This window comes from Lissotriton helveticus, chromosome 6, assembly GCF_964261635.1.
Source record: "Lissotriton helveticus chromosome 6, aLisHel1.1, whole genome shotgun sequence".
Taxonomy (NCBI): domain Eukaryota; kingdom Metazoa; phylum Chordata; class Amphibia; order Caudata; family Salamandridae; genus Lissotriton; species Lissotriton helveticus.
Window position 1 is genome coordinate 191308930 of NC_136067.1, and position 26346 is coordinate 191335275.

Sequence of the window (26346 nt, forward strand, 5' to 3'; positions counted from 1 at the left end):
TTCAGATGCTCCGTCCATCACCACCCCCTTTTGTACTGCTTTGTTCGCCATAAGTTGGCAGGGTATGCTCAGACGTGAGTCCCTTGCTCACTTTGCCACTGGATTCAAGCAAGCCTGGCTGAAGGCAGCTGGAATGCCAGAAACTGGTCCTAGGAAGCTTGTTTCCGGTCCAGGGAAGGCATGGCTTGGCAGTTCGGGCTGGACTGTTCCCATGAGGCACAGGGTCAGACTGATTTGCATATGGCCATGTCTGAACTGGGGTGGCAGAGTGGGCTAAAGAAAGGTTGATGGATTAAACCCAGATCTTTTGACTGGGTGTGAGTGTTTGATTGGTTCAGATGCTCCGTCCATCACCACCCCCTTTTGTACCGCTTTGTTCGCCATAAGTTGGCAGGGTATGCTCAGATGTAAGTCCCTTGCTCACTTTGTCACTGGATTCAAGCAAGCCTGGCTGAAGACAGCTGGAATGCGAGAAACCGGTCCTAGGAAGCTTGTTTCCGGTCCAGGGAAGGCATGGCTTGGCAGTTCGGGCTGAACTGTTCCCATGAGGCACAGGGTCAGACTGATTTGCATATGGCCATGTCTGAACTGGGGTGGCAGAGTGGGCTAAAGAAAGGTTGATGGATTAAACCCATATCTTTTGACTGAGTGTGAGTGTTTGATTGGTTCAGATGCTCCGTCCATCACCACCCCCTTTTGTACCGCTTTGTTCGCCATAAGTTGGCAGGGTATGCTCAGATGTGAGTCCCTTGCTCACTTTGCCACTGGATTCAAGCAAGCCTGGCTGAAGACAGCAGGAATGCCAGAAACGGGTCCTAGGAAGCTTGTTTCCGGTCCAGGGAAGGCATGGCTTGGCAGTCCGGGCTGGACTGTTCCCATAAGGCACAGGGTCAGACTGATTTCCATATGGCCATGTCTGAACTGGGGTGGCAGAGTGGACTAAAGAAAGGTTGATGGATTAAACCCAGATCTTTTGACTGGGTGCGAGTGTTTGATTGGTTCAGATGCTCCGTCCATACCACCCCCTTTTGTACCACTTTGTTCGCCATAAGTTGGCAGGGTATGCTCAGATGTGAGTCCCTTGCTCACTTTGCCACTGGATTCAAGCAAGCCTGGCTGAAGACAGCTGGAATGCCAGAAACCAATCCTAGGAAGCTTGTTTCCGGTCCAGGGAAGGCATGGCTTGGCAGTTCAGGCTGGACTGTTCCCATGAGGCACAGGGTCAGACTGATTAGCTTATGGCAATGTCTGAACTGGGATAGCAGAGTGGGCTAAAGAAAGGTTGATGGATTAAACCCAGATCTTTTGACTGGGTGTGAGTGTTTGATTGGTTCAGATGCTCCGTCCATCACCACCCCCTTTTGTACCGCTTTGTTCACCATAAGTTGGCAGGGTATGCTCAGATGTGAGTCCCTTGCTCACTTTGCCACTGGATTCAAGCAAGCCTGGCTGAAGACGGCTGGAATGCCAGAAACCGGTCCTAGGAAGCTTGTTTCCGGTCCAGGGAAGGCATGGCTTGGCAGTTCGGGCTGGACTGTGCCCATGAGGCACAGGGTCAGACTGATTTGCATATGGCCATGTCAAAACTGGGGTGGCAGAGTGGGCTAAAGAAAGGTTGATGGATTAAACCAAGATCTTTTGACTGGGTGTGAGTGTTTGATTGGTTCAGATGCTCCGTCCATCACCACCCCCTTTTGTACCGCAAACTTAACAACACAGACACATGTGAAAGTAGATATATTAAAAATTACTTAAATGCTCCCAAAAAGTCTGCATTTTAAAATATATAACAGGGTTAAGACGTCTGCTACAGCGATCATTGCTTGTTCAACAATTTTGAAGAGATAATATTAGAGCCAAGATAACGCTAGTGGTTGACACATTTCTGGGAGAGTTCTGTGCTTGGTGGAGTCAGTTTTGACCAATAAGGTAACATAATAGGTTAATGTGCCTGCTGCAAAGCACCTCATGTAACATGCAGATCACAGGTTTGTTTTTTCTTACACAGGTAAGTGGGCTACTGCTATTGACACCGAGATCATTTTGTTACTTCCAGTTCATAAGTTGCAAGCCTACTAATATAGCACAGTGCTATGTTTACTAGCATCAAGGAGCTGCCTGCAAACTCTAAGCTATTATTTTAGCTCTTTGTTATTTTGTTCTCAATCTGTTGCTATTTTAAGATTGCAAGGAAGGGTACTTTTGGGAAGTAATAAAGTCTCCTTAGTGCACACAAACCCGGCATTAGGCTTGATATGTTGACTTTGTTTTTCCCCACCACTCACTCTTACCATGTAAGGTCTACAAGTATGGATGTTATGGTATTCCTACACCTTATATGTTATAACCCTTATTGTCTATTGTAACATTTCCTGTATACTGATTTACACATGTGCATGAATTATTATGCCTCCCTGTGTGATGTGAAGCACTCTGCCACCCTACACTGGGATGAGTAGCTGTAGCGGTATAAAATAATTAATTAAAAACAAATAGGTGCCATTTACATCAATGTTTGAGTAATCAGTCATACAGACAGCTACATTTTGTATTCTTGTAGTGCGAGCACATCCCTTACATAGGGACTATACGTTAAAGTTAAAAACCTTGCCTCCAAATCATGGTTTCTGTTAGGTACTTGTGAAGTTAGTTTTCTGTGTGGATTTGTTTTCTTTTCTTGCTTTGATGTCTAGATGTTAGGCTCCAGATAGCTCCCATTCAGTATTACATTCAAACAAAAGGAGAGCTGATAGCTCTTTAAATCATGCCTTTGTTTTGGGCACAGCTGGAAGTGTAAATAAGAAAGCCCCCTCAATGCCTGCATGTTGCTGCTTCCAACAGAGTGTAGACAATGTACAGGTACTGCTGAATTCTATCCTGGTGTAGGAAAATGATAAGACATATTCGGCATTTTTTCCTGGATCTGCCGTATCTGGCTAGAAATAGCTGCCAGACTCATGGGGCCTCATTTATGAGAAATGACGCATCGCTGCGTGAAAGCAGCGATGCGTCACTTCTCAGTGCGCACTCCTTGCAACATGATTGATGCATCATATTTACAGTATGACGCATCATGTCGCAAGGAGTTACAGATACGTCAGTATTTCTGACGTATCTGTAAGCGCAAAAGTCACGCATTGCTGGGGTGTGTCACAAAAATGACGCAACTCCAGCAATGCGTCCTTTCACATGGGGAAAGCCCCATGTAAAAGGGCTTGCGTCAGTCTTACGCCTGCTGTGACGCAGGCGCAAGATTTTGACGCAACAGCGTCCTAAAAGTGACACAGTGAAATCTCATAGATTTCACTGCGTCACTATTACGAGGCTTTTTGCGGGGGAACGCCCCCTCTGCATACATTATACCTGACGCAGGTATAATGTAGCGCAGGGGTTTACAAAGGGACGCATCTGCTTAGATGCGTCACTTTGTAAATAGAGCGCAACAGGAGGCATGTTTTACGCCGCCGATGCGTCACAAAAATTGATGCATCGGAAGCGCAAAACTGACGCAAGGCCTCATAAATGAGGCCCATGATCCGGGCTTGATCCCCACCGTTCAAGCACTAATTAACTGTATTGGCTGGTCTGCTTGCTTGGTTTTATTTTATGCTGTTCAGATACTCGTACAGCTCAGCTAGTATCACTGTAGTATCCAGGAGTTAAGGAAGTTTTTAACTGTGTTTACCAGTTTAGGTAGCATTGTGACTGTTTTCATCTGGACTGGTTGTCCAGCAACAGCTGTAATCATACTCTTCTGAAAGGCATCAGTCCTTTTCTGGGTGCTGAAGGTCATTTACTAGCACTTCTTGTTTAGTCAGTGGTTGTACTAGTTGTTTAAGTAGCTATGCCAAAGAGTGTCAGTATGAGTCTGCAATTGTATAAATGTGGAATAGTGTTTCTTCTGGAATCCGGAATTGTCCTGTCGATCTATTACTCCACCATCTCTGCGTGTTATAGTTGTGTATGTTTGTTGTACACAATAGTGGTATATTACACTACGTTATATGTGTTTCATAAAACAAATTGTCAGCTGCTATTAGAATATGCTCATGCATTATACTTTGCAAGCTAACAAGCACTCCATTTGTGAAAACACATCTCTCCTGTAACTGGCAGCTTCTGTGCTGTACCACCTTCTCCCCAGCAGAGCTTACTGCAATCTTTGGAACACTTTTGGTCTCCTGTTGTGATCAGTAATAATGGTGGCAGCTATAATTTTCAGGAAACTATGAACAATTTTATTTTTAAAACCTTAAATACAATTGTTTACAATTTTAATGCAGGAGAAATTAGATGGAAGATGAACAGTAGAGGTGGGACAAATCCAATGTCACCAATACCCACACAAGAAAAGGCAAGATGTTCATGCATAAAGTTCAAGGTAAGTGCTCCTTAATTTAGTTGTTCTTTTTTACTGTTCCCAATACGTGAGATATTTTTCATCAAGGAAACTTCAGACCTCGTTATTCTCTTGCATGCTCACCCACAGACAGACAGACCTAAATCAGCAGCCAATGAACAGCATTCTGCTAGGCAATCCCAAGTCACGGCGTAGTCTTTCAGAACCAACAGGCAAACAGCAATACGAATTTTCTTCACCGGTTCCAGTACCAGCCTTTAAATTCTGGACAGGCAGATGCCCTGTTATGTTTCACTAGAGGGCAAACAGTTGCACAAACCATAGGGGGAAAAGAGTGTATTCTCCCTTAGTACTGAACAAATGAAATGGTTGTACGCCTATGCTCATTAGTGCAATAAAAAAACTACATATCATGAGGGTTAATGGCAAATAACCAATGGATAAGCAATGTCAGCTGATCAATATGTGAATGAATCTGATAATAGCCAATGGTTGGGTGGCTGGGCGTTTGCCACTCTCTTTATAAATTTTAGGAACTTTTCTAAGACAGCTAAATCTGTCTTCAACAGACTAAAAATGGGGAATTGGTCTAAAATCAGGTTAGTGGAAGCCTCAGATAGGCTGCTCTGTTATGCCGTGTTAGATAACGTTTATTGGACCACTGGGTAAGCATAGGTGACTGCGCAGTTAGATTACTGCAACGTCCTCTACTTTGGGGCAACTAAGAGGAGACTGCAGAAATTGCAGAGGGTTCAAAATGCGGCGGCACGCCTAGTGTTAAATTTACCTAGACGTGCACCTGCAGGTCCAGCTCGTGCCACCTTGCATTGGTTGCCACTCAGTGAAAGAACTTACTTTAAGCCCTGGGCTTCGGTCTTAGAATTTTTAATGGCAGGGGCCCGCATTGTTTGGCCTCACTGGTGAAATGTCACCATACGACCCGCAGTCTTAGGTCATCAGGTAGCAATAAGACTGTGGTTAATCGAGTGAAAAAAGTCAGGATGGGCGGCTGCTCTTTTGGTTTCCTAGCAGCAAAGAAATGGAATTCTCTGCCTCCACAGCTGAGGATGGAACCTTCAGAAAAAGTCTTTTGTAAGATGCTTAAAACAGTGCCTTACCAATCTGCTCTGAAACAAGGTCATTTTGGGTAAGAGGGTCGTGAAGTTCTCAGGCTTCATGACTATTAGCAGGTGAGCAGGTGAGGATTGTTGGGTTGTAGGCTTCTGAGTTTTTCGCTAGCACGCGACACGGCTTTGGGCATAACCAGGCACTTTATAAATCAGATGATTATTATTGTCTCCGCTTTCACTTAATTGAATGGATCATAAAGAAGTTCTACAACAGAATTAGGACAACTTCATATAGTATGTCAAAGAATGAGATAGTTCATATATATATATATATATATATATATATATATATATATAGAGAGAGAGAGATACATTTATATATATTTCCCATAAGTGGAAACTAACTCGGAGGTTACAGCTACTTCGTCCAGTGCCGTAGCCAGTGTGTCATGTGTGAAGAAGGAAATTGTCGCTTTGGCTGCTGTTTGAATTACAAAATCAAACAAAAAGTATTCAGATGGCTCCCTTCTCCCTTGGGCTTCTGGGCAGTGGTGTAGCTAGAGGGGTGCGGTCCGCCCCGGGCAGCACGAGTTTCCCCCCACTATAACCTGCTGTCTTGGGGCGGCAAAACAGCCTCCCGCTCCTCAATGCATTTGCTGCAAGGGGGCAGCAAAAGGAGAAACTACTCGCCAGCGCACCCCCCCACTCGTCCTTTACTGCAGCCACCACTGGCGGCAAACGCAGAGACCACCACAGGCACCCATAGGGCTAGGTACACCACTGCCTCTGAGCCCTGTGCCACTGCACCAGCTGCACCAGTGAAAGCTACACTCCTAACCATATCCTGATTTCCAGCGGGTTTGGGGTTTGAATAAAGAAAATGTTATTCAGATCTTTGATTTCCTCTCTTTTACCAGTCACTATTTGTACTACACACCTGCACACACATAAACAGGCAAGTGTGCCTGCACACAAATATAAAGAAAGTTTTGCTGCAAATACAACAAAATCACAACAATCTTTTTATTAATGTAAATCAGATCATCACTGGACAAGAACCAATTTCTACCCATTACCATAACAGTTTGTTTCTAACAGAACAGAAAAAAAAATCAGAGGTGACTATCTAAGGTCAAGCGTGTTCCACCCATTCACAGAGGTATAGTTTCACAGATAAATAACCCCAAGTACTTGCTCGCCATATTTACAATTTCCCATTAAATTAAGCATAAATAAATATATACAAACTTAAACATCGTTTGCCCGCCCGCATTTTGAACTAAAACTGATATTGAATCATGTCTGCTACATTTAGAAAATGGATGTTCTTGGAAGAGTTTGGCATAAAAATAAAGATGGCAGCCATACAGGTCTTCAAGGGAATGGAATCCATGTAAAAAATATTTTATCAAACAGATATTGGCACAGGTAAGGAAAGTGATTCTCCAGGTCGGTTTGCATTATGTTTTTCAAGGTTACTTTTTCATTTTGAATTGTGTTAATTTGCAGCAAGTCGATTTATTAAAAGTGGAAATGAAGCCTAGCATTATCCTATGGCATAGTTCTGGGAATAAACGCAGCAATAAACATCAACTGATCATCTATTCTTATAAGTAAAGGAGTTTTTTTAAATAGCGGGACTTCAAAATCGCAAAAAAAGGAAAGTATAGACCTATAAAGAATTAAGGAGTTAATGTTAAGCTAATAAAACTTCTAAAGCGCTCTGTTATCCTAGGGTGTCCTGGCGCTGGGCATTGCCTACCTGGACATAGATAAAATTAGTTGGGTCATGTAAAAAGCCATGTTTTCAATCCCTTCCTGAAGGGGATTAGCTCGGTTGAGCTTCTAAGGTGCAGAGGCAAGCTGTTCCAGGCTTTTGTAGTACAATGAAAAAAGCTTCTGCCACCCAAACTGCCTTTTTTGAAACGAAGAACGATCACTTATTTTGCTTCCGAAGAGCGCAGAGCTCTTCCAGAAACGTACCATTGTATACCTTGTCTCAGGAAAGCAGGACCAATGCCCATAAGGGCCTTAAAAACCGTGCTAAGAATGTAGAAGCTGGTTGAGACGACCCTGCTAATTTGGTCACCGAAGGAGAGTTTAGAATCAACGATCACCCCCAAGTTCTTAGCCTTCTCAGCAGGGGCCAGAAGCGTGCCCATTACAGTTGGCCACCAATCCGGCATCCAGAGGTTATTGATGATCCCAAATTTGATCACCTCTGTTTTTCCTGCATTGCGCATCAGGCAGTTTTAAGACATCCAACTCCCGTTCGCCTGCATGCAGTCATGGCATCTTGATCCCATCTCCGCTTCTTTGCCATTCTGAAGAAACAACACAATTTGCGTGTCGTCCGCATACGAGGTCAGTTGGAACCCAAAGGATCTAATCAGAGCTGCCAGTGGTGACCAATACACATTAAATAATGTGGGACTAAGAGATGACACCTGCGGCACCCCACAGGGGAGAGAGAAAGGCTAAGATCTATCTTTACTCAGGTCCACGGTTTGTGTCCTATCGGCAAGAAAAGATCTCAGGAGATCCGAGGCCTTGCCTTGGACCCCACTTTCAGATAGACGGTACTTGGTACTGAAGAGCATTTCTTTACAGACAGCTGTGCACAAGCAATCAGGATAAACCATGACTCATAGTGCAAAACAGCCAATGGCTGAAGTGGGCTGACCCACTGCTGGATGCTGTGATGGGTCCGAGCAAAATGTGAATGATATATCAACAGACCACTGGACGAAAGTGACTGACCAAAAGCCCTTTATTTGTGTGTGTAGGTATAGATTTTTATTATATTTTGAGGGAAACCATTGGACTGGCAAAACAGCTAAGGCTGTTTGTAGGCCAGACCTAAAAACGATCCCATGAGCAAAGCTTTCTGCACCCTTCGATAATAGAAGACACTATTATATCAGTAAAATAAAAGGTGATGCATCAGGTCATCGCAAACTGGTCTGTTTTAAACTATGCAATAAAAGAACGTTGTGTCTTCTGATGGGATAATATTTGAATTTGGATACAATTGAAAGCCAGAGGTTCCCCCTTAAAAGCTCTTCTGTAGTTGAGAAGGGACAGACTGTCTTTATTGTGGTGTGATCATGGGACTGATTCACAGACATCTTTTGAAAAGTTGAAAATGCACTCATATTTCCCCATATACCCTCGCGACTGATAGTGTACTTCACAAATACACATAACATGTTTTGAACTACATACCAGGCATTTATAAGACTTAACAAATATAATTAAAATGTAAAAAAGCCATTATTTGCGTGAATATTCCTACTGAATCTTACTTAATTATGTGGAATATCCTTTAGCAGGAAACACGTTTTCCCCTATGGAGAAACCACTTCCTCTATGTGGACATTAAACGTGGAGGAGATCGGTTCCCTTTCCCATCATGGAAAGCACACTTTGCCTTCCTATTTACAGGAGTAATATTGATCCATGTGGCTTCAGAGCAGGGAACATAGTGGAGAACTTTTGTGAATACCCACAAAGGTCTAACCTTGAGGGCGCATATGAGCGTTTGGCTGGTCGTTCATCGCTTTTCGCCCCCTATGAATATCTTGTGTCCCTTTTTTTCCTTTTTTTTCCCCTTCACACAGACTTAGACAAGTAAAAATGTCCATCAAAAAAAGTGTACTTTTGCGCAGAATAAAAATTTGATCTTGAAAATCCACACACCCTGAGAAGGTGAGTCAGGATTTAGATTTTGCCAACACAGGACCACTTTTTGTGCACTTAAGTACTAATTTGGTACCAGGTCTAGGGACCAGTTACACGTAGAAATTGCAGGAATAACATCCAGCCAGTAGACAAGGCATGTACATTAATAGTATGATGTTTTCAATAGAGTTTTGGGAGGGATATTTCCGAACTATGCTGCACTAGTTCAATTTTGAAAAAATAAATGTGACTGTAACTCTTTCCATTTGATAACTGGTGCGAGGAAGGCATCTTTTTGTCCTCATATCCTAAGTAGTTTACTTTTTGCTACTTATTAGTGTCTAGCGCCACGATGCTGCCACCATTCCCCTGCTGCACTTTAGATATTCCCTTAAACTGAAAGTGAAACCGAATCATAATTGTTATTGACCTGCCTGTCCACTGCTATGATGGCCTTGTGTGGTAGATGGAAATTTCTGTTGACACCACTGTTGTGCTCCTTGTACGTATCTTTGTTACCCTTGGTTATGGCTGTATAGCTTGTTCCATTAACAATAAGCGCGCTTTAAAAAAACAGAGACAGACTGTCCCATACTGAAGAGGGCAAAGTCCTAGAGAATCGCAAGATGAGTGTAGTAGTGCAGTAAAGCACATGGAGAAGTTTTTCTATTTTACAGAGCAACATAGCAACCAAAGTTTCTATGCTACGTTGCCCTGAGAGTAGAAAGCAGGGCTGTGCCATATCTTCTAAGTAATTGTGCTGCTGCTCGCTTCCCTAGCACTGGTGCCCCCTCAGGCTGCCTAGCTCCGCACACAAACATACCTTAGTGCAAAGGTGTGTAAGAGATGTCTACCACAGAGCTTGTAATGAAAGAGCACCATTACAATACAAAATTCTATTCTTAGACATACTTTAAAACTTTTCCTACATGGTAAGTGTGTTGTATGGAGCAGCACACACGCAACTTGTGAAAAGTTCGGATACATAAAAACAGTTCCCTTTACAAGCACCTGTCTTGGGTTTTTTGTTTGCTGAATAGCCATCTGCCATTGTTTATAAATTGGGATTTGAGTCAAGAGCCATGGGTGATGGCATGGGAACGCCCTTGTACTACTGATCATATGCCCCCCCCCATGCCAAGTATCGCAAACCAGTACAAAGTGCTATTTGAATGACATTTTAGGAAGCTTTCCAATGCAAAAAATGCTTTGCAAGGAAATTTAAAAAATATAAAGACTTTTCACCATTTGAATCTCTTTTTGTGACTGAACCAGCACAAATTCATGATAATCTATCCCTGTGTGTGCTTGATCAGAGCATTGAGACAGTCACCCATTATCAGACTGGAAGAGGACTAACTTCACGTAGGTCTAGGGTATACTAGTATTTTCAAGATGTCATTTGAGGGACACACTTTAAGCACTGAACTTGTGATTGAACAATTCTGCACTGCCGAGTGGGCATTTCTTCTTCCAGGTTTTGTACTGACCTGCAAGTGCAATGTGACATTTGCACTGACAGATCGGTGGAAAATCAAACTCTATACCAGCTGAAAATTACATTTTGTATTGTTCAGAGAGTGTAAATGCTACGGTAAAATTGACCGGTCACTACTGTAAGACTGCTAACTCATTGGTACAATGTGTGCAATCCAGACCCTGTTGGACTGATTAAGGCAAAGAACCGCAAAAAGCAGGGAGTCCGAGTTTAAAGGAAAGGATTAAAGTTCTGTGAGCTAAACGTTCACCAGATACATTGATCCGTAAATTGAGAAATACCAACAACTGTTCTTGTAGCATCTAGAAAAAGCAAAAAAGTGGTACTGATCAATAAATAGCAAGTTACTATTATTATTTTTTCACCAGAAGTAGTGCGAAAAGTATATTAGAAAGTTTTTTGATGGGCTAAAAGTATTTGAAATAAAAGGAAAAGGAATTCAATGCACTTTTATCACTGAAAGCCTTTACATTTCTTTCGTGCTATCACTCACCCTGTTGGATAATACGTACAATGAACTGGTGTTAACTAACAGAACATGCTGAGGAGAGGGATTTTATGTCCAATCACATATTGTATTACTAACACATTAAGCTAAAATATTGGCCAAAAATATGACCCTCTCCCTTTAAAGAACAGTTGTTGAAGTTGACATTGGGGCTTGGCCAAAAGAACTGGGGCGCGAGCCAGAGGATGGACGAATGGATACTAGCACAACTCCACACTTGTTCCGGAGAGACAGCAGCACATTTTCACAAGTAGCGTGTGATTATAGAACACCCATATTTTTCCTTGACCGTAAGTGACAGGCAAATCATCAATGAATAGACAGATCATGCAAATTGCGACATTAATATCATCTTCTAATGTTCCAGTAGTTAGCCTCGTGTGAGAATGACTTCACTATCTTCACACACTAGCTTATGAAATGCAAACCATTGTCATCTGCATGGCACAACCTAGTATTCCATTAATCACAATTTGAAATGCCAATTTGAATGTAAGAAGTAGGCAACTTCCTTGAGAGGGCAAAAGCAGTATAACCCAGTTTAACCGTGTAGTACGGTAACATGTTCAAGAATCTCAAAAAGCGAGGTGGGCAAACCGTTTAAAATAGTAGAAAATCAAAACGACTGCTGCATTCCCACAGTGGAACACAGCTATAGAAAGTTTTTTTTTGTTAGCAGTTTTTAAAATTGTCAGACCACACAACATTGTAACAAATTAAATATCTCAGGTAATGGACACGATGATGGAAATATAAAAACTCCCAAATGAAGTTGAAAAGTCTTCCGCGTGATTGCCACTGGGTACTCGTCCATGTTCTTCGCGAACAAACGAGACATCCCTTTGCCAAAAGCAAGCCTCTGCCTGCCTTGTTCAGTAAGTGCCTGGAGCTGTAAACACTGCTTCTTGGGCCAGTGGAGAGTGCTGTCGCTGATCAGTAGAAATCAAGAGAGGACTACAAACGCACCAGCCACAGTTCCAAGTAGGAGAAAAGCTGCTCAAGGAGAGATGTCGAAATATCTTCATAACATGTATTTTTAGGGACTGTTTAAATGTGCGGGTGTGAATGTATAAATATATATACACCTAACCACATACAGATACATATTAGATATATATGCATGTGTGTATATAAATATATATATTCACATTTATAAACGTTTAAATATGTGCATAAAATATGCACACATTTACTGTAGAAATGTGTTTTATAAATGTGCATGATGATTCATTCGCACATTTAGATTTATACACATTTATATTTTCAATGTATAAATACATACACCAGCACTCACACCCGTAGATGTTGTATTCATACTGCAAAATATAAAACAAGGGATGGCCGTACTGTTCCTCCAGCTCTTCCTGTATGATTAAATGTTATTGTTTGTGTGTTTACTCCATTCCAAAATAGGTGAAAGAGATGGAAAATCCTGGACAAAGACTCCAAGAGTTCTGTTGCAAGACATTTGCTCCCTGGTGCACCCTGGGTCCGTTTTTTGTGGCGTAAATTTCCTTCTTATATTTTTTGTATTAAATGTTCTAATATAAGTTTTCCAAAGCCGGTCCAAATATGTTAAAGCTAAAATGGCAGCGGGCAGAGCGCGCTTTCACTTCCGGTGCTTCTCCTCCTTGTCTCCGTTTTTACTCCCTTCCCCGGAAGTGTGCCTGTTGCTGGAATTGCTGTTCAAGAACATCTTGTCCATCCCCTTAAGCGCCTCTGTAAGGTAGTTCTGGAGGGCAGTGAAAGCGGCGCAGATGGCCGGCGCCCCAAACCCATGCGTGATGAGGCTGAAGTGCGTCAGGCAGCTCTGGATTCCTGGATCCAGAATGGGGGTGGGCCTGCTGTTACCTATGGGCGTCCTGTCCTGGGCCAGCAGATCTGTGAACTCTTTGCAAAGCTGCCTGCAGAAAAATCAAAAAAAAGAGAAGGGTCATAACCACGGAATATAGTTTAGTTTTGCTACATTGTGCATTCCTGTACTTTCAAATTTGCTTTGGTGTACAAAATGTTCGAGGTGTATTTGTAATACATCTCCATAACTTTTCAAATTCCTTTTCACTTTGGGCCAAGTAGCGGAGGGGGGCCGCATTCCTGGAGACAACATGGCAATGATGGGTCTGTTGACTCCATGCCATCGGTACACCATGATCTCACTCTTATTTTCTTTTCTTTTCTAAATCAATGTCATCAAGTGGTTGTGTCAGTGCTGCTGGTTCAATAGAAACAGACCAAGACTACAAAACCCATAATGCATTAGGCTGGAACTGAAAAGGTAGCGTGCCGAGGACAGTAAGGTGACCACATTAACAGAGGAACCTCTTTTGGGGCTTACTGTCATGTTCTGTTTGGCGCTCATAGAAAGCTTCTATGGTTTAGTTCAGTTTCTGAAAGTCATAACTCCTTGCTATGACATCACAACAGGTGATAGCAAAACTGGTTATCAACTGTTGTGACGTCATAACGGCCTTCCAGGCCAGGTTCCGGGGCTCTCTGAGAGCCTATCAGCACAGCGCTGCTTGTCTGAAACCCAACCCTGCCAGAAGAGAACGATAGTTGAAAAGAAAGCCGTCCTCTCCATAGTTACAGAATAGAAAGATTTTGAGAGCTGAGACAGCGTTGCACGCCAAAAAGAAAATCGGAAAGATAATTTGAAACCACTATTTGAAAGGCCGCAGAAGTGGTCTCCGCTTGACATAAAAATTTCTAATAAGAGTTCATGAGTGGAACACATGAGATCGGTTGATTTCTTTAAAAAGCTATTGGTCCTAATGAGAACCCCGTGAATTTTTGGTTGGGTTCGAAACGCGTCTAACAAGCATTTTCCAAACAAGTTCAACAAAAAGAGAGTCACCCCTGGTTACATTCAAGCATAGAAATTAATAATAATTTTTTTCAAAAATCTAAGGGAATACATTGGGATGCTTGTTGTACATTGGGTTCATTTAGAATAGTGCACTGTTAGGTTTGAATGTAAAGCTTAGAAAGGCAATTTTTCAAAATGTGCTAAAGGTTTTTTTGTCTTCTGTTTACATTCAAATATGTTTGTATCTGTTTTGTCCTTGTCAAAATGTATGTCATGAATTATTTTATGGTATATGTTGTGTTCTGGTCATGTACATTTTGATATCTTGAAATTGAATCTTACATATAAATGTGGGTGTGGTTTGTAAATTTGTTATGTGTACATTTTTCAAACTTTTTTGATACATTAATGACGCAAATCACGAATAAGTAAAAATAAAAAATAAAAAAAGAATCAAATGAATCTTGGTGTCACATTGAGTTGGTCCATGAGTCACTTCCATAAGTAATGGATTAGATAGATAGCCGTATTGGCTTTCTGGTGGTGTTTATTAGTATTGGGCCCAGCCTTACTGTTTAAGGGCAAAACCTTCTGCTGTTAGCTGACAGACAGCACAGCTGCAGGAGGGGAAAGTAAAGCAGGGAAGGTGGTGGGCTTTAGTTAAGGATAGCTGGTATGATATTTATTTTTCACATAAATGTCAGTGAGCAGAGGGCATTTTATGTGTAGCTTTCCCATTATCCTCTGCCCCTGCGCAGTAGTTGAAGGCAGAGGCAGATGACTTTGGGGGCCATATACAAGATTAAATTACAGATGGGTAAAAATGAATAACAATGTTTTTCACCTCAGGGTTCTGAGTGACATCACAGACAACTCGAGCTTCACTCTTGTTGTCTATTTGAGTTCACGCAGAACCCCTTGGTGAAAAGCCCTCCGTAATGAAATGTTCCCCAACTCTAATTCTATACGTTATGTATAGCTTTTACTGGGAGCCATAAGCAAGAATGTCAGATTCTAAATCTGATAATTCACTGCTGTGAATTAGCAACATGGGTTACAGATCTCATAACTCATTGTTGCCTGGTCATATAGGAATTCCAGGCTGCTCATGCTGGCCTTGAGAGCCTGTCAGAGCAGCACTGGAATGCTGGGAGCAGGAGAGGAAAGAGAAGGCACAGAGAGTGGTGGGGGGAGGGCAAAAGGTCAGGTTTTTATATAATTAATTTGCATCAGGAAGGAGAGGCCATGCTATGTATAGCTCCCCCAATACTCCTCAGAAGCAAATTACAGGGAAGTTTTTCGCCTCAGGCTTCTGAGTGGTGACATCATAGACAACTCGACCTTTCCTGTCACTCAGAACCCCTCGGTGAAAACCATCCCCGTAAACCAGGGTTATCAATCTATCATTCTATATAACTATCATCTCCCAGTAAGTAAAGTATTCCAAAAACTGCATTAACACTTCATCCTCATTCCTGGAACGCTGTTCCTCGGGAATCCAATTCATTTCCAACCCTGAACACGCGAAAGTTCCAGTTGAAGAACCATAAATGGTTTCAGATTGTTCAGGTTGTATAACTTTTTGTAATGTAATGAGTTGATATGGAGACAGTTTCTATAAATGCTATTTATGGGGGAAGAGTGTGTGTGTGCATGTATGTCAGTATTTTATCATGAAGAATATTCACTATTTATACTGCTGTCATATGCAGTTCAAAGCCCCTGAACCTACTTAAAATTGGTCAATTGAAGTTTACACCAGTTGAGGGACTTTGAGCAATAAATACATTATGATAATACATTAAAATTGAGATGAGGTTTTCATTAAATTGCCCAAGCACTTATTAAATATACCCCTTTAATATTTCTTCTACTATTAACTCATAGATGTATACAGCTGAAACACTAGGGTGTGCAAATCTAAAAGGAACCTTAATTTTCCCTTGTCATTTAAGGATACAGTCGGGGGTCGTTTGACTCCCAGAAACAGTGCTGGGCATAAAAACAAGACACTCTTTGGAGATGGAACATAAGAAGTGTTAGAAGAAAAATAATACTTCGTGTTTTGGGATTTAGAAAAATTGTGACAGGCGCTCCTTACTCCCTCATCCCGACCCAAAAAAAAGTATTTCAAAAATTACAAAATGGGGAAATTGTTTAATTAAAGGCAATTACAGACAATCAGCGACCACAGTTAGAGCTTTTTCTAGATTGCTTAGATGTTTCTATATTATTCCTGCTTACTTATATGCTTGTCAATTAAAATATGCATTATTTGTGAGAATCAGGAAACCTAAGCTGCTCACTCTAAGTGAAACGCGTAGTTTAAGATCCACTAGGGAGAAATAACAATGGCTAGCTATCTTCTATCTATATATACACACACACATATATATCTATATATACATATATACATACATATATATATATATGAGTGTCATGTGATCAAGGCTATCCCTAGCCGAAACGCGTCATGGCGGACTGGTGCTGGGCTAAAATACAATTAAAACATTTGCACCTTCTCTGGGTCTCGCTGTTCCTGTTTGCTGTCTGACAGTGATTGCTGTTGCTGTCCATTTGCATCGCGGGAACACCACGTACCTCATATATATATATATATATATATATATATATATATATATATATATATATATATATATATATATATATATTTGTGCCCCGCATAACATACTGGTTTACTTCTAGAGATATGCAGCTAATCAAACAGATATATCAACGAAGAACTCTCCAACAACCTCCAGCAAGCAATACAGCAACAACGGTGTATATTATATATATATACACACACACACACACACACGCACATACATACACACACACACACACACACTGGTTTACTTCTAGAAATGTGCAACTAATCAATTAGATATTGATTCGTTGCATAGAAGTCTAGAAGTAAACCAGTATGTTCTGTGGGGTAGAAATGTTTACTAAAGTTAATTAAAGCTCCCCAATTTGCTCTTGAACGCTTCTTTCCAAAGTGCACGAGGTCCTTCATATAGATCCATTTGTTGCCTAGAATGTTCAAATGGTGCAAGAGCACAGCTTTAAGGCTCCTGAAAGACACTAGTCCTTAAACAGCTCCTACCTTGGGAGACAATTTCTAGCTCCATTTTTAAATAAAAACAATTTCAAAAGGTCTGGAAGAAGCATATAAATATATATGCTTTAGGAGTCGGCCACTGCATTCCAATTAAGTTTTTTTTCAAGAGTTGGCACAAGGGGGCAGTATTTTATGTCCTGATACTTTTAAGAGGGAATACAAGACTACTGACGTCATGGGGCAGGTTGGGTGCCATTTTATTCCTTCTACAATGTGGTTTTCTTCAAAGCTCGGGAGGTACGAGAGGTGGAGAGAGGTGAGTCGCCCTGTAGAAGTCCTCTTTCGATCACCAGCTGACAGGGTGTTTGAAAGTAATCTGAAAATCATGTGGGTTCAAGGTGTTATGGGGGACATGGCAAGGGTCCCCGAACCGTGTCTCATACGTTACACCGCAGCAGAAAAGGAAACTTTGAATATAGCGAAGAAATGCTAATGAGTCAGAAATGTGAGCTCTTCAAAGCCCTCGCGGAGGCCTGCAAGCAATTAAAGTCCTGAGACATTAATATCTTTCGACCCAGCGGAACAGGGCAATCAAATTCAAATCAGGACCAGAAAACATCTGGGCAAATGTGAGCAAATGATTTTTCATCCATCCATACATTTGTATAAATGAGCCTGTCAGGTAGCAACCCCTCTCAGAGAGCAGTGCACGAGTGACTGGGGCTGAGGCTGTGCCTGCTGGAGCCACATGGGTGGTCTGTCGTCCTGCCTACCCATCTTTCGGTCTGTTGTCCTACTGTTGGAGCGGTTTTTTCTCTATCTGCTTGTGCTTCACTCTCTCTAGCTGACTATTAATCGGTTGCTCCATTTGTCTGTCTCGCTCAATCTAATGTTCCCTTTCAGTTTCCATACCGGTCTATTGCTAGCTTTTACTATCTATCCAAGAGTCGATCTGTCTGTCTGTCTGGCTGCCTACTCATCAATCCACACATTTATACCCCCTTTAGGCCATTAACTGTCTGTGTGTCCGTCCATCCAGCTGTCTCTCTGTCTTTCTATCTCTAACTTTATACATTCATGTCACCTGTGATTGGGCTACAACTACTGGAAACAGAGCAATTGTTCATTCCTAAGTCTCACAGTCAGCTTGTACCGGGGAAGCCAATGGGAACATTAGATGTATCTAATAGGGGCCTGCTGACGTGAACTCGACTACGACTATACTAAGAAAATATTTGTTGTCATATTTATTGCACAAAATATGTTGTTGCGCTTCAAAACGAAGCCCTTCTCCAGGCAGAGGCATCCAGTAAGCTTGAGAACTCCTGCATCAAAAATGCGCATTGAAGTCCCTATTCACCCTCAAACACCGGTTTGTGCTGCAATATGTCTAAAGAGGCCTTGATGGAACCTTGCAGCTCTCGTGTTAATGACCTGGACTAAAGGCCCTTTTATGTCTGTATACCAAACATATGTAATTTAAGATCTCTCCAGCAATTCGTTTTTAATGGGCACACAGTTGCTGGTCCTTATCCCGAACTGCAATGGATAAGTGATGCCACCACAGTTCAACCCTGGGCACCCTTGGCAGAGGTCCAACATCCAGGCAGCAGTGAGGCTGTTGGTATATAGTTTATAGACCAGTCAGAAGGTTTTGTGGGGTCCAGGGGAAAATCTATTTGTGGGGCCCGTTTTGAAGACCCATTTGCCCCTGCTCGCCATTGTGGAAAAGCGCTCTAGTGGTTGCGCTCTAGTGGTTGCACGTCGCGTGAGGACGCGACGTGCCGGCGGCCATTTGGGGCTGCGCGCGCAGCTCGAGGAGAGAGCGCGAAAGCCGGAGGATGAGCAGCACCGGCTCGGCGCTCCTATAGCTATATTGCTTAATAAATATAGCGTACTTACACAACACAGTTTCCTGTGGTCATTATGCAGTCCTGCAACATTACAATGGCGACGAGGGTTCGGGATTAGCAGAAAGACCACGTGAAAACACGGGAAAGTCAGCAGAGAACACAGGAGACAGAAGCAACTGCCCTGCTGACCTAGCCCCATGGACAACCACCACGCGGAGGTTCGCAAGTAAGAAACCACGCAGGCAAACAGCATTAAGGAGCGCGGCAGAGCCCACAGTGCCCCCGCTGCACCCAGCAAGTGCGCAGCAGGAGGGAAATAAATAGGAAGCGCGCAGGAGGCCAGGACAACCAGAGGCCCAGTGAACCAGCCACATAGCTTGTCAGAGCTGGCTACCTCAGGGAAGAGTGAAGGGGCAGCCACCGGAAGCCCCCAGTCGCATAAGGAGAAACAAGAAAGAGACAGCGCTCCAGGCAGTCCTAACAGTTACAGCGGCACGCCACCCACAGAACGGCGGGAAAGGATGTGTGCACAGGCGGCATCCGCGACAGTTCCAGTACAATTCTTACCCAAACCGGGGGAACCCCTCATGAAGTGGGAAGATTGGAGAGACTATATTGACAATTTCATAGAAGTGCTTGAAGATGAAAATGATGAAAAGTTCACCAGTAAACGGAAGAAGCGGATTCTGTTACATAATCTAGGCCCGGAGGGGCTCAGAGTCTTCAAGAACATGGTGCCAAAACAGCGAGGGAGCACAGATGATGATGTGTATGCATACACTATCGACAACCTAAACGATCACTATAAACCAGCGGTGTGTGTATCAATTGACAGGTTTAATTTCCAACAAAGGAAGCAACGACCAGGAGAATCAGTGGAAGAGTATGTGGCGGCGCTGAGAAAATTGGCAGCCACGTGCAAATATGACACGTTCCAAGATGAAATCATCAAGGATCAGATTGTGATGCATACCACGAGCACCGCAGTGCAGGATAAGCTGTGGGCGAGCGGCGACGTCACGCTAAAGGAGGTAATGGTGATAGTAAAGAGGGCAGAATTGGCGCGAAGGTGCGCAGAGGCGGCGAAGAGAGAAACAACGGCCAGCCCGATGGTCAATAGGGTGGAAGATGAAGAGCATCGCAAGGACTACAGAAACAAGGGATCCTCATTGAAGGGACCGCACAAGTGGCAAGGCAACCCGAGACCCCCGGAGACACAGATGGGTAACAAGAAGAACGCCTGTTATAGATGCGGGAGCTGGTCCCATGAAGCACATGACCGGAAGTGCCCGGCATTCCGAGCCAAATGTATGTACTGCGGAATCGTAGGGCACTACGAAAAGGTGTGCAGCAGGAAATCATCCAGAAGCGTGGTGAAATACATTGAGCAAGATTAAGAGGACCGATAGGAGAGCGCAGACGAAGATGTGGACACCGTACTGTGCATCTACGACCAAGTACTAAGCGTAGACAACAAAAGGTCAACCAAGCCGGTGCTGGACATGACGATCGGAGGAGTGCCAATAAGCATAGTGGAAGACACTGGGTCGCCCTACACCATAGTCCAGAGAGAGGTCTGGAACGAAACATTCAAGCCACACCTGGGCCCAGACCTGGAACGACTAGACATTCGGCCAGTCACATACAATGGGGATCGCATACCCATGTTAGGATTCAGGCCACTAAAGTTTGAATTCAGAGGACGCAGCGCACATTGTAAACTGTACATATCGGAAAGGGGACCATCTGTACTGGGGTGGCTAGACCAGGGCGACCTGGACATCAAATAAATCCAGGTGGAAAAGAACAGATACTGCTAACAGCACCTGAGGCGTGGCCAGACCTGGACAGGTGGAAAAGAGATTTCCCCAAAGTATTTGGAGGCACAGTAGGTAAACTAGAAAAATTCGCCCACAAGATAGTACTCAAGGAGGAAGCTGTGCCAGTCTCTCAGAAGGTGAGGAACATACCACTGGCAGTGAGAGAGGCAGTGCAAGAAGAACTGCAAGAGCTAGAAAGGAAGGTGAACATTGAACCCATCACGTGCGCTGAATGGTTGGCGCCATTGGTAGTTGTCATGAAGCCCAGTGGGAAGGTCAGGCTATGTGTTGACCTGCGAGAATTGAATAAGAATATTATCGTGGAAAAGTTCCCCTTTCCAAGGATCGAAGAGATGCTAGCCAAAACACGTGGAATCAAGTGGTACTCAACCATAGACTTGACCTCAGCATATCACCAGATTGCCTTGCACCCGGAGAGCAGACGGTTGACGTCGTTCATCACTCCCTTGGGGTGCTACCAATTCAAGCACATGCCGTTCGGCCTCGCATCGGCAGCGGCGGTGTTCCAAAAACTAATGCACCAGTTGTTTAAGAACATGGATGGCATCCAGTATTTCTAGGATGACATTCTGGTGATGGGTCGAGACAAGTTAGACCACGATGCGAAGCTAAACAAGGTACTGAAAGTCTTAGAGACTAAGGGACTCACGGCAGAGTGGGCAAAGTGCGGGCTGGGCATGGAATCTGTGACCTACCTCGGGCATGAGATCGGGGTACAGGGCATCACGCCAAAGACCGAAAATGCTAAAGCAATCTGCAGAGCGCCACCACCCACCAGTAAAGAGGAAGTGAGGTCATTTCTTGGAATGGCCGAATACTATAGTAAGTTCGTCCAGCATTTCGCGACAAAGACACACCACCCGAGGAGGCTGACGAGAGAGAGCTCGGTGTTTTGCTGGACAGAGGAGACGCAAAGTGAATTCGAGGTCATCAAACAAGACGTGGTGGGAGCCATACCACTCAAGGGTTACGACCCTCAAGGCAGAACAATACTTACAACGGACGCCAGCGACAAAGGGTTGGGCGCGGTCTTGATGCAAGGAGTGATGGAAACTCTTAGTTTTGCCTCACGCACGTCGAGCGACACAGAAAGAAAATATAGGGTCATCGAAAAGGAGATGCTGGCGGTCGTATGGGTGTCTACAAGGTTCAGACAATTCCTGTGGGGCACACGGTTCCAATTAAGAACGGACCACAAACCTCTGGTCAAGGTACTAACGTCAAGTGGACATGTGAGTGCTATGCCCAGGATTTCAAAGATGACATTAAAACTACTGGAATTTAGATATGACGTTGAGTACATTCCTGGCAGCAGGAACAGAGTGGCAGACTACTTAAGCAGAGCGGCGGCCATGGACCCGGAAGAGACAGACCAAGCAGGAGAAGAAGGAATGGTGGCCCTGATGGATGATCAAGAAAGGGTTATCAGTAACCAAGAATGGAGCGAGGCCTACAGGGAGGACGTCACCTTGCAGGAAGTGACGACACACATCATGAAGGGATGGCCCAGCAAAAGACACATTAAGGAGGAGTTGAGGCCGTACTATGAAGTCAGAGAGGAACTATCAGTAGGCGATCAAGGAGTTTTCGTTTACAGAGGAGACAAGATCATCCCTCCAACAGGCATAATTCACGACCTACTAACCATACTCCACGAAGGCCATCTGGGGATAGGAAAAATGAAGTCGCGAACCAAGCAAAACTACTGGTGGCCAGGCATGGACCTACGGACCGAAAGGCATATAAGGGAGTGCCTGCAATGCCAGGGAGCGGACAAGACACTAAAACCCCTGAGACCAGCGTTGGGAAAATTTGACCCCCCACAGAACCCGTGGGAAGATCTGTCCATAGACATTTTGGGCCCTATCCTTGATGGACAAGGAGTTCAAACGTACATATGTGTACTCATCGACAGATACTCGACGTGGCCCGAATTGATAGTGGAGGAGAACATGGACACAGAAACAATATTGAAATTCTTGACCGACACGTTTGTGAGAGAAGGCATCCCGAAAACCATCTTGAGTGACAATGGCCCCCAATTTACCTCTGACAAGTGGAGCATTTTAATGGAAAGAAATGGCATTCTCTCCAAACACACTTCGATATATCACCCCACAGGAAATGGGTTGGTGGAACTCTTCAACCGGGTGGTGATGGGGTCAGTTCAGGTGGTCCAGGCAAACTTGAAGAAGGCACAGGAAATATATGCCAAACACTACAACAGGCGTAGGAACGTGAAGGACACTGGACTGGAAGAAGGTGAATGGGTGCGAGTTAAGCTGGCGACGTTGCAAAGGAAGAGGGACAGTAAGTACAGCAAACCCTTGCAAGTCAAAGAGGTGTACGACAGAGCAGCCTTGTTGAGTGATGGAAATGTATGGTCTCAGGACCGCATGGCAAAGTGCAACAAAGTACTACAGTGGAGTTTGGCAGGCTCGGAGTTAGGAGATGAGGAAGAACCCGTCACTGAGAAGGAACGAAATGATGAAGACCTGGATTCGAGTAAGAGAGAAATGAGTGAAGAACTAGGCAACAACAACAGCCAGAGAGCAGTGAAGGGAACGAGCATGAGGAGGACAGTGGAGAGTGCAATCGCACCGAGCAATGCCAGTGGCGATGCAGAGACCCAAGAGAGGGAGACCACGCCTGCCCCGTGAGATGTACCCGGAGTGGTAGGACAGTAATGAGACCTTCCCGGTTTCAAGACTTCGATATGAGCGACGGACTGTAAGTTACAAATGTTTCACTGTTTGGAAAAAAGGGAGATATGTAGAGAAGCGCTCTAGTGGTTACGCTCTAGTGGTTGCACGTCGCGTGAGGACGCGACGTGCCGGCGGCCATTTTGGGGCTGCGCGCGCAGCTCGAGGAGAGAGCGCGAAAGCCGGAGGACTAGCAGCACCGGCTCGGCGCTCCTATAGCTGTATTGCTTAATAAATATAGCGTACTTACACAACACAGTTTCCTGTGGTCATTATGCAGCCCTGCAACATTACAGCCATCACTTTCCCTTTGCTGTTAGAAAGCCTCTTGTATCCCCAATAAAACTGTGATCAGGGCTGAAAGGGAGTAGTTCACCATGGTTTAAACACTATCCCTTCCCATAAAGGCCATTCTGTGCATAATTTACTCAACCAGCCCAAAAGTTTGTCCCTATCCTGAAGCATTATTCCAGTGGCTTTGCTCATAGTGCTGAAGTAGCATGTTTCACAGCACAGGGTTACAGTGACTTGTGTTGTGAAACTTCACAGGCCTCCAGTACACCACCCGACAACAGCCTCACCCATGGTGCAGAACCTTTTCAAGGTGCATGGCTTGGGGAACAAGCCCTGCCCATCTCCCGTCTGAGGGCAATGATAGTTTAATATAGCAACGGAGTTATTTTACCAATAAAAATAGAAAAGCAATTTGTGTGGTCTGCATATTCATTTTATAATTTCAGGACCTTTATACAGCCCAACATGTGGGTTTTTGGCCACACTTGCACCCAGCTGCATGCAATCATCACACACTGCATTGGTTTAGCTCATTGTTATGAATGGTGGAGATGATGTCGGAGAGAGTGTACCTCAGTGACAAGTTATTGTTTAAGAGCAAGAGCTCACCCTGAGTCCGGTGTTAAGAGGATGATCTGCCAGTTAATGTTGAGTGGACATGGAGTGGAATGATCTGTATAGGAGATCAAGAGCATTTACAACCTGTCGAGGGGGGATGCCGATCCACACTCCAACTTTAATCAATCAAGACTAGGGGTGGGTGGAACTCACTGAGCTTTTTTAGGCTGAAGAATTCCGCTAAGTTACATAAAAACTCCACGAGATTCCATGTTCCATTAATGGGTGGAAAATATGCAGCTTGTGTTGCTTGTGCTACAATTTAGCGCTGGTGGGGTAAACTGCACTGAAAAGACAGCAGGAATGGCACCATGCATTGCGCACGCAGCCATTAGAGTTGATTTTGCGGCCACTCTAGTAGAATCTACTGAAGCAGCAGCAAACCGACTAGAACAGCAGCTCTCTGGCCGTGACTAATACGACTGCCTGTGTTAGATATTGCACTAGAGGACACCAAATCTCGCTAGTAGTACTCACCAACTTGTATTTTCCGGAGCCTCTGGGGAGAAAAATTCTGCCACGCAGCAATTGGCAGATTTTGGATGGAACTCCACGTTAAAGAGTAACGAGGAGCGACCAAAATTCTGTTAATTATGCCCACCCCTAATCATGACCATGATCCGTTACGTTACTGAATTCAGGCTGAAGTAATATTAAAAAAAAGAACAAAAAAAATTCTGTGGGAGAATATTGACAAGGATTGGCTCAATGCACTTGCAAAGACTTCCAGTTATATATTGAAAGTTATGTTTTTGTAAGTGGTGTAGAAGATTCTTACCTAAGAAATTAGGGTTATGGAGGGCAGTGGCTGAATCAGTGTTAAGTTTGTTTTTATTATCAGGTTGAGGGTCAATTCTCTGAGTGCATTCTCCTGTTGAACTCCTTAGATGGGTGTTCTCCACACGACCAGATGGAGTTCTTCCCGCAGCTGCAAAGAGTGCTTTTTGGACTGGGCTTGTCCTGGCTTCCAGTGCCGACAGATTGAGCGCCAATAGTTGGGTGGAGTAAAAGGTATGCGTGAAACTGTCAGCGCTGTAATGTCCAGGTGTTGTTGGGGCAATGAGATATAGAGAGTTTAAGGGTGAAGAGGCCTCTAGAGAGGATGGTGCTTTCGAACCAATAAAGAAGTATCTCCTGGAGATGCCCTGCCTTGGAGGGATCACCCCCAAGGCTGGGTGGGAGCCAAACGTTAACCAAAGAGCGCAACATCCTTTGCCACTAGTGGCTATTCTCCTGGAGTGGCCCGTGCCCCCCCCCCCCGCTCACCTCCAATGGATGAAGTGGCCTGAATCCTGGGGTGACAATGTTCAACTGAGTCAGATAGAAACGAGTAACTGAGCATGCAGGATCTTCACAGAGGGCCATCAACCCTAGTATTGGATCTGGGCACCAGGCATCTCCTCCGTGTCCAGGCGGGAGGTGGTCTCAAATACTGCTGCACACAGACATAAGGTTGAGATAGTTTCCTACCAGAAGAGTCACAGCAGCCAGTTGCATCATCATTTGCTAGTTATCTACTGGTGCAGAGCTATGTGCAAGGTAAACCCAGAGGTCCTGCCTTAACCTCACTGTCGTGCTGCTTTCATTCCCTTGGGTCCTGAAATGCCTCATTATGGAGGTGGCTAGCAGCCCAGAGTGGGTAGCCTGGATGGACTTGTGAAAGATGGACTTGAAGATCCAGAGTTTAGAGCCCTCGTCTCCACAAGCTCAGATGCCACTGCCGAGTGGCATGTGTGATCGCCCATGGGTTTATGCACGAATATTACCCAGAACTGGTTGTCACCGCTGAAAGGTCTTTTTTCATACATAATTCCACATTCAACAAGCAGCCATTTTATGTCCCCGCAATAAAGGATTTTGGTGCACAGAATAGGAGCATGTGGTTAATAAGTGAGAGCAGATCTTACACGAAGACTATAGGTACACAACATGCACCTTGTGACCCTCCGGTTATTCTGCACACGTTGAGCCTTCTTCTGTTTTCCAACCAAGAGAGGAAGTAAGGCGCACTCTGGAGGCCTATTACACCCAGATGGTATGTGGGAGTATAA

General features: G+C 44.1%; 1 protein-coding gene across 2 annotated transcripts in view; it reads right to left on the bottom strand.

Moving 5' to 3' along the window:
- Nucleotides 1-6439: 6439 nt before the first annotated feature.
- TFAP2B (transcription factor AP-2 beta) overlaps nucleotides 6440-26346 on the bottom strand; it is a 107433-nt gene continuing 87526 nt past the window's right edge. For both annotated transcript variants that reach the window (XM_078647592.1, XM_078647593.1), the window contains exon 7: nucleotides 6440-13021. In XM_078647592.1, coding sequence (XP_078503718.1) covers nucleotides 12727-13021 — 295 coding nt within the window. In that variant the 3' untranslated portion in view covers nucleotides 6440-12726. The remainder of the gene's footprint in view (nucleotides 13022-26346) is intronic.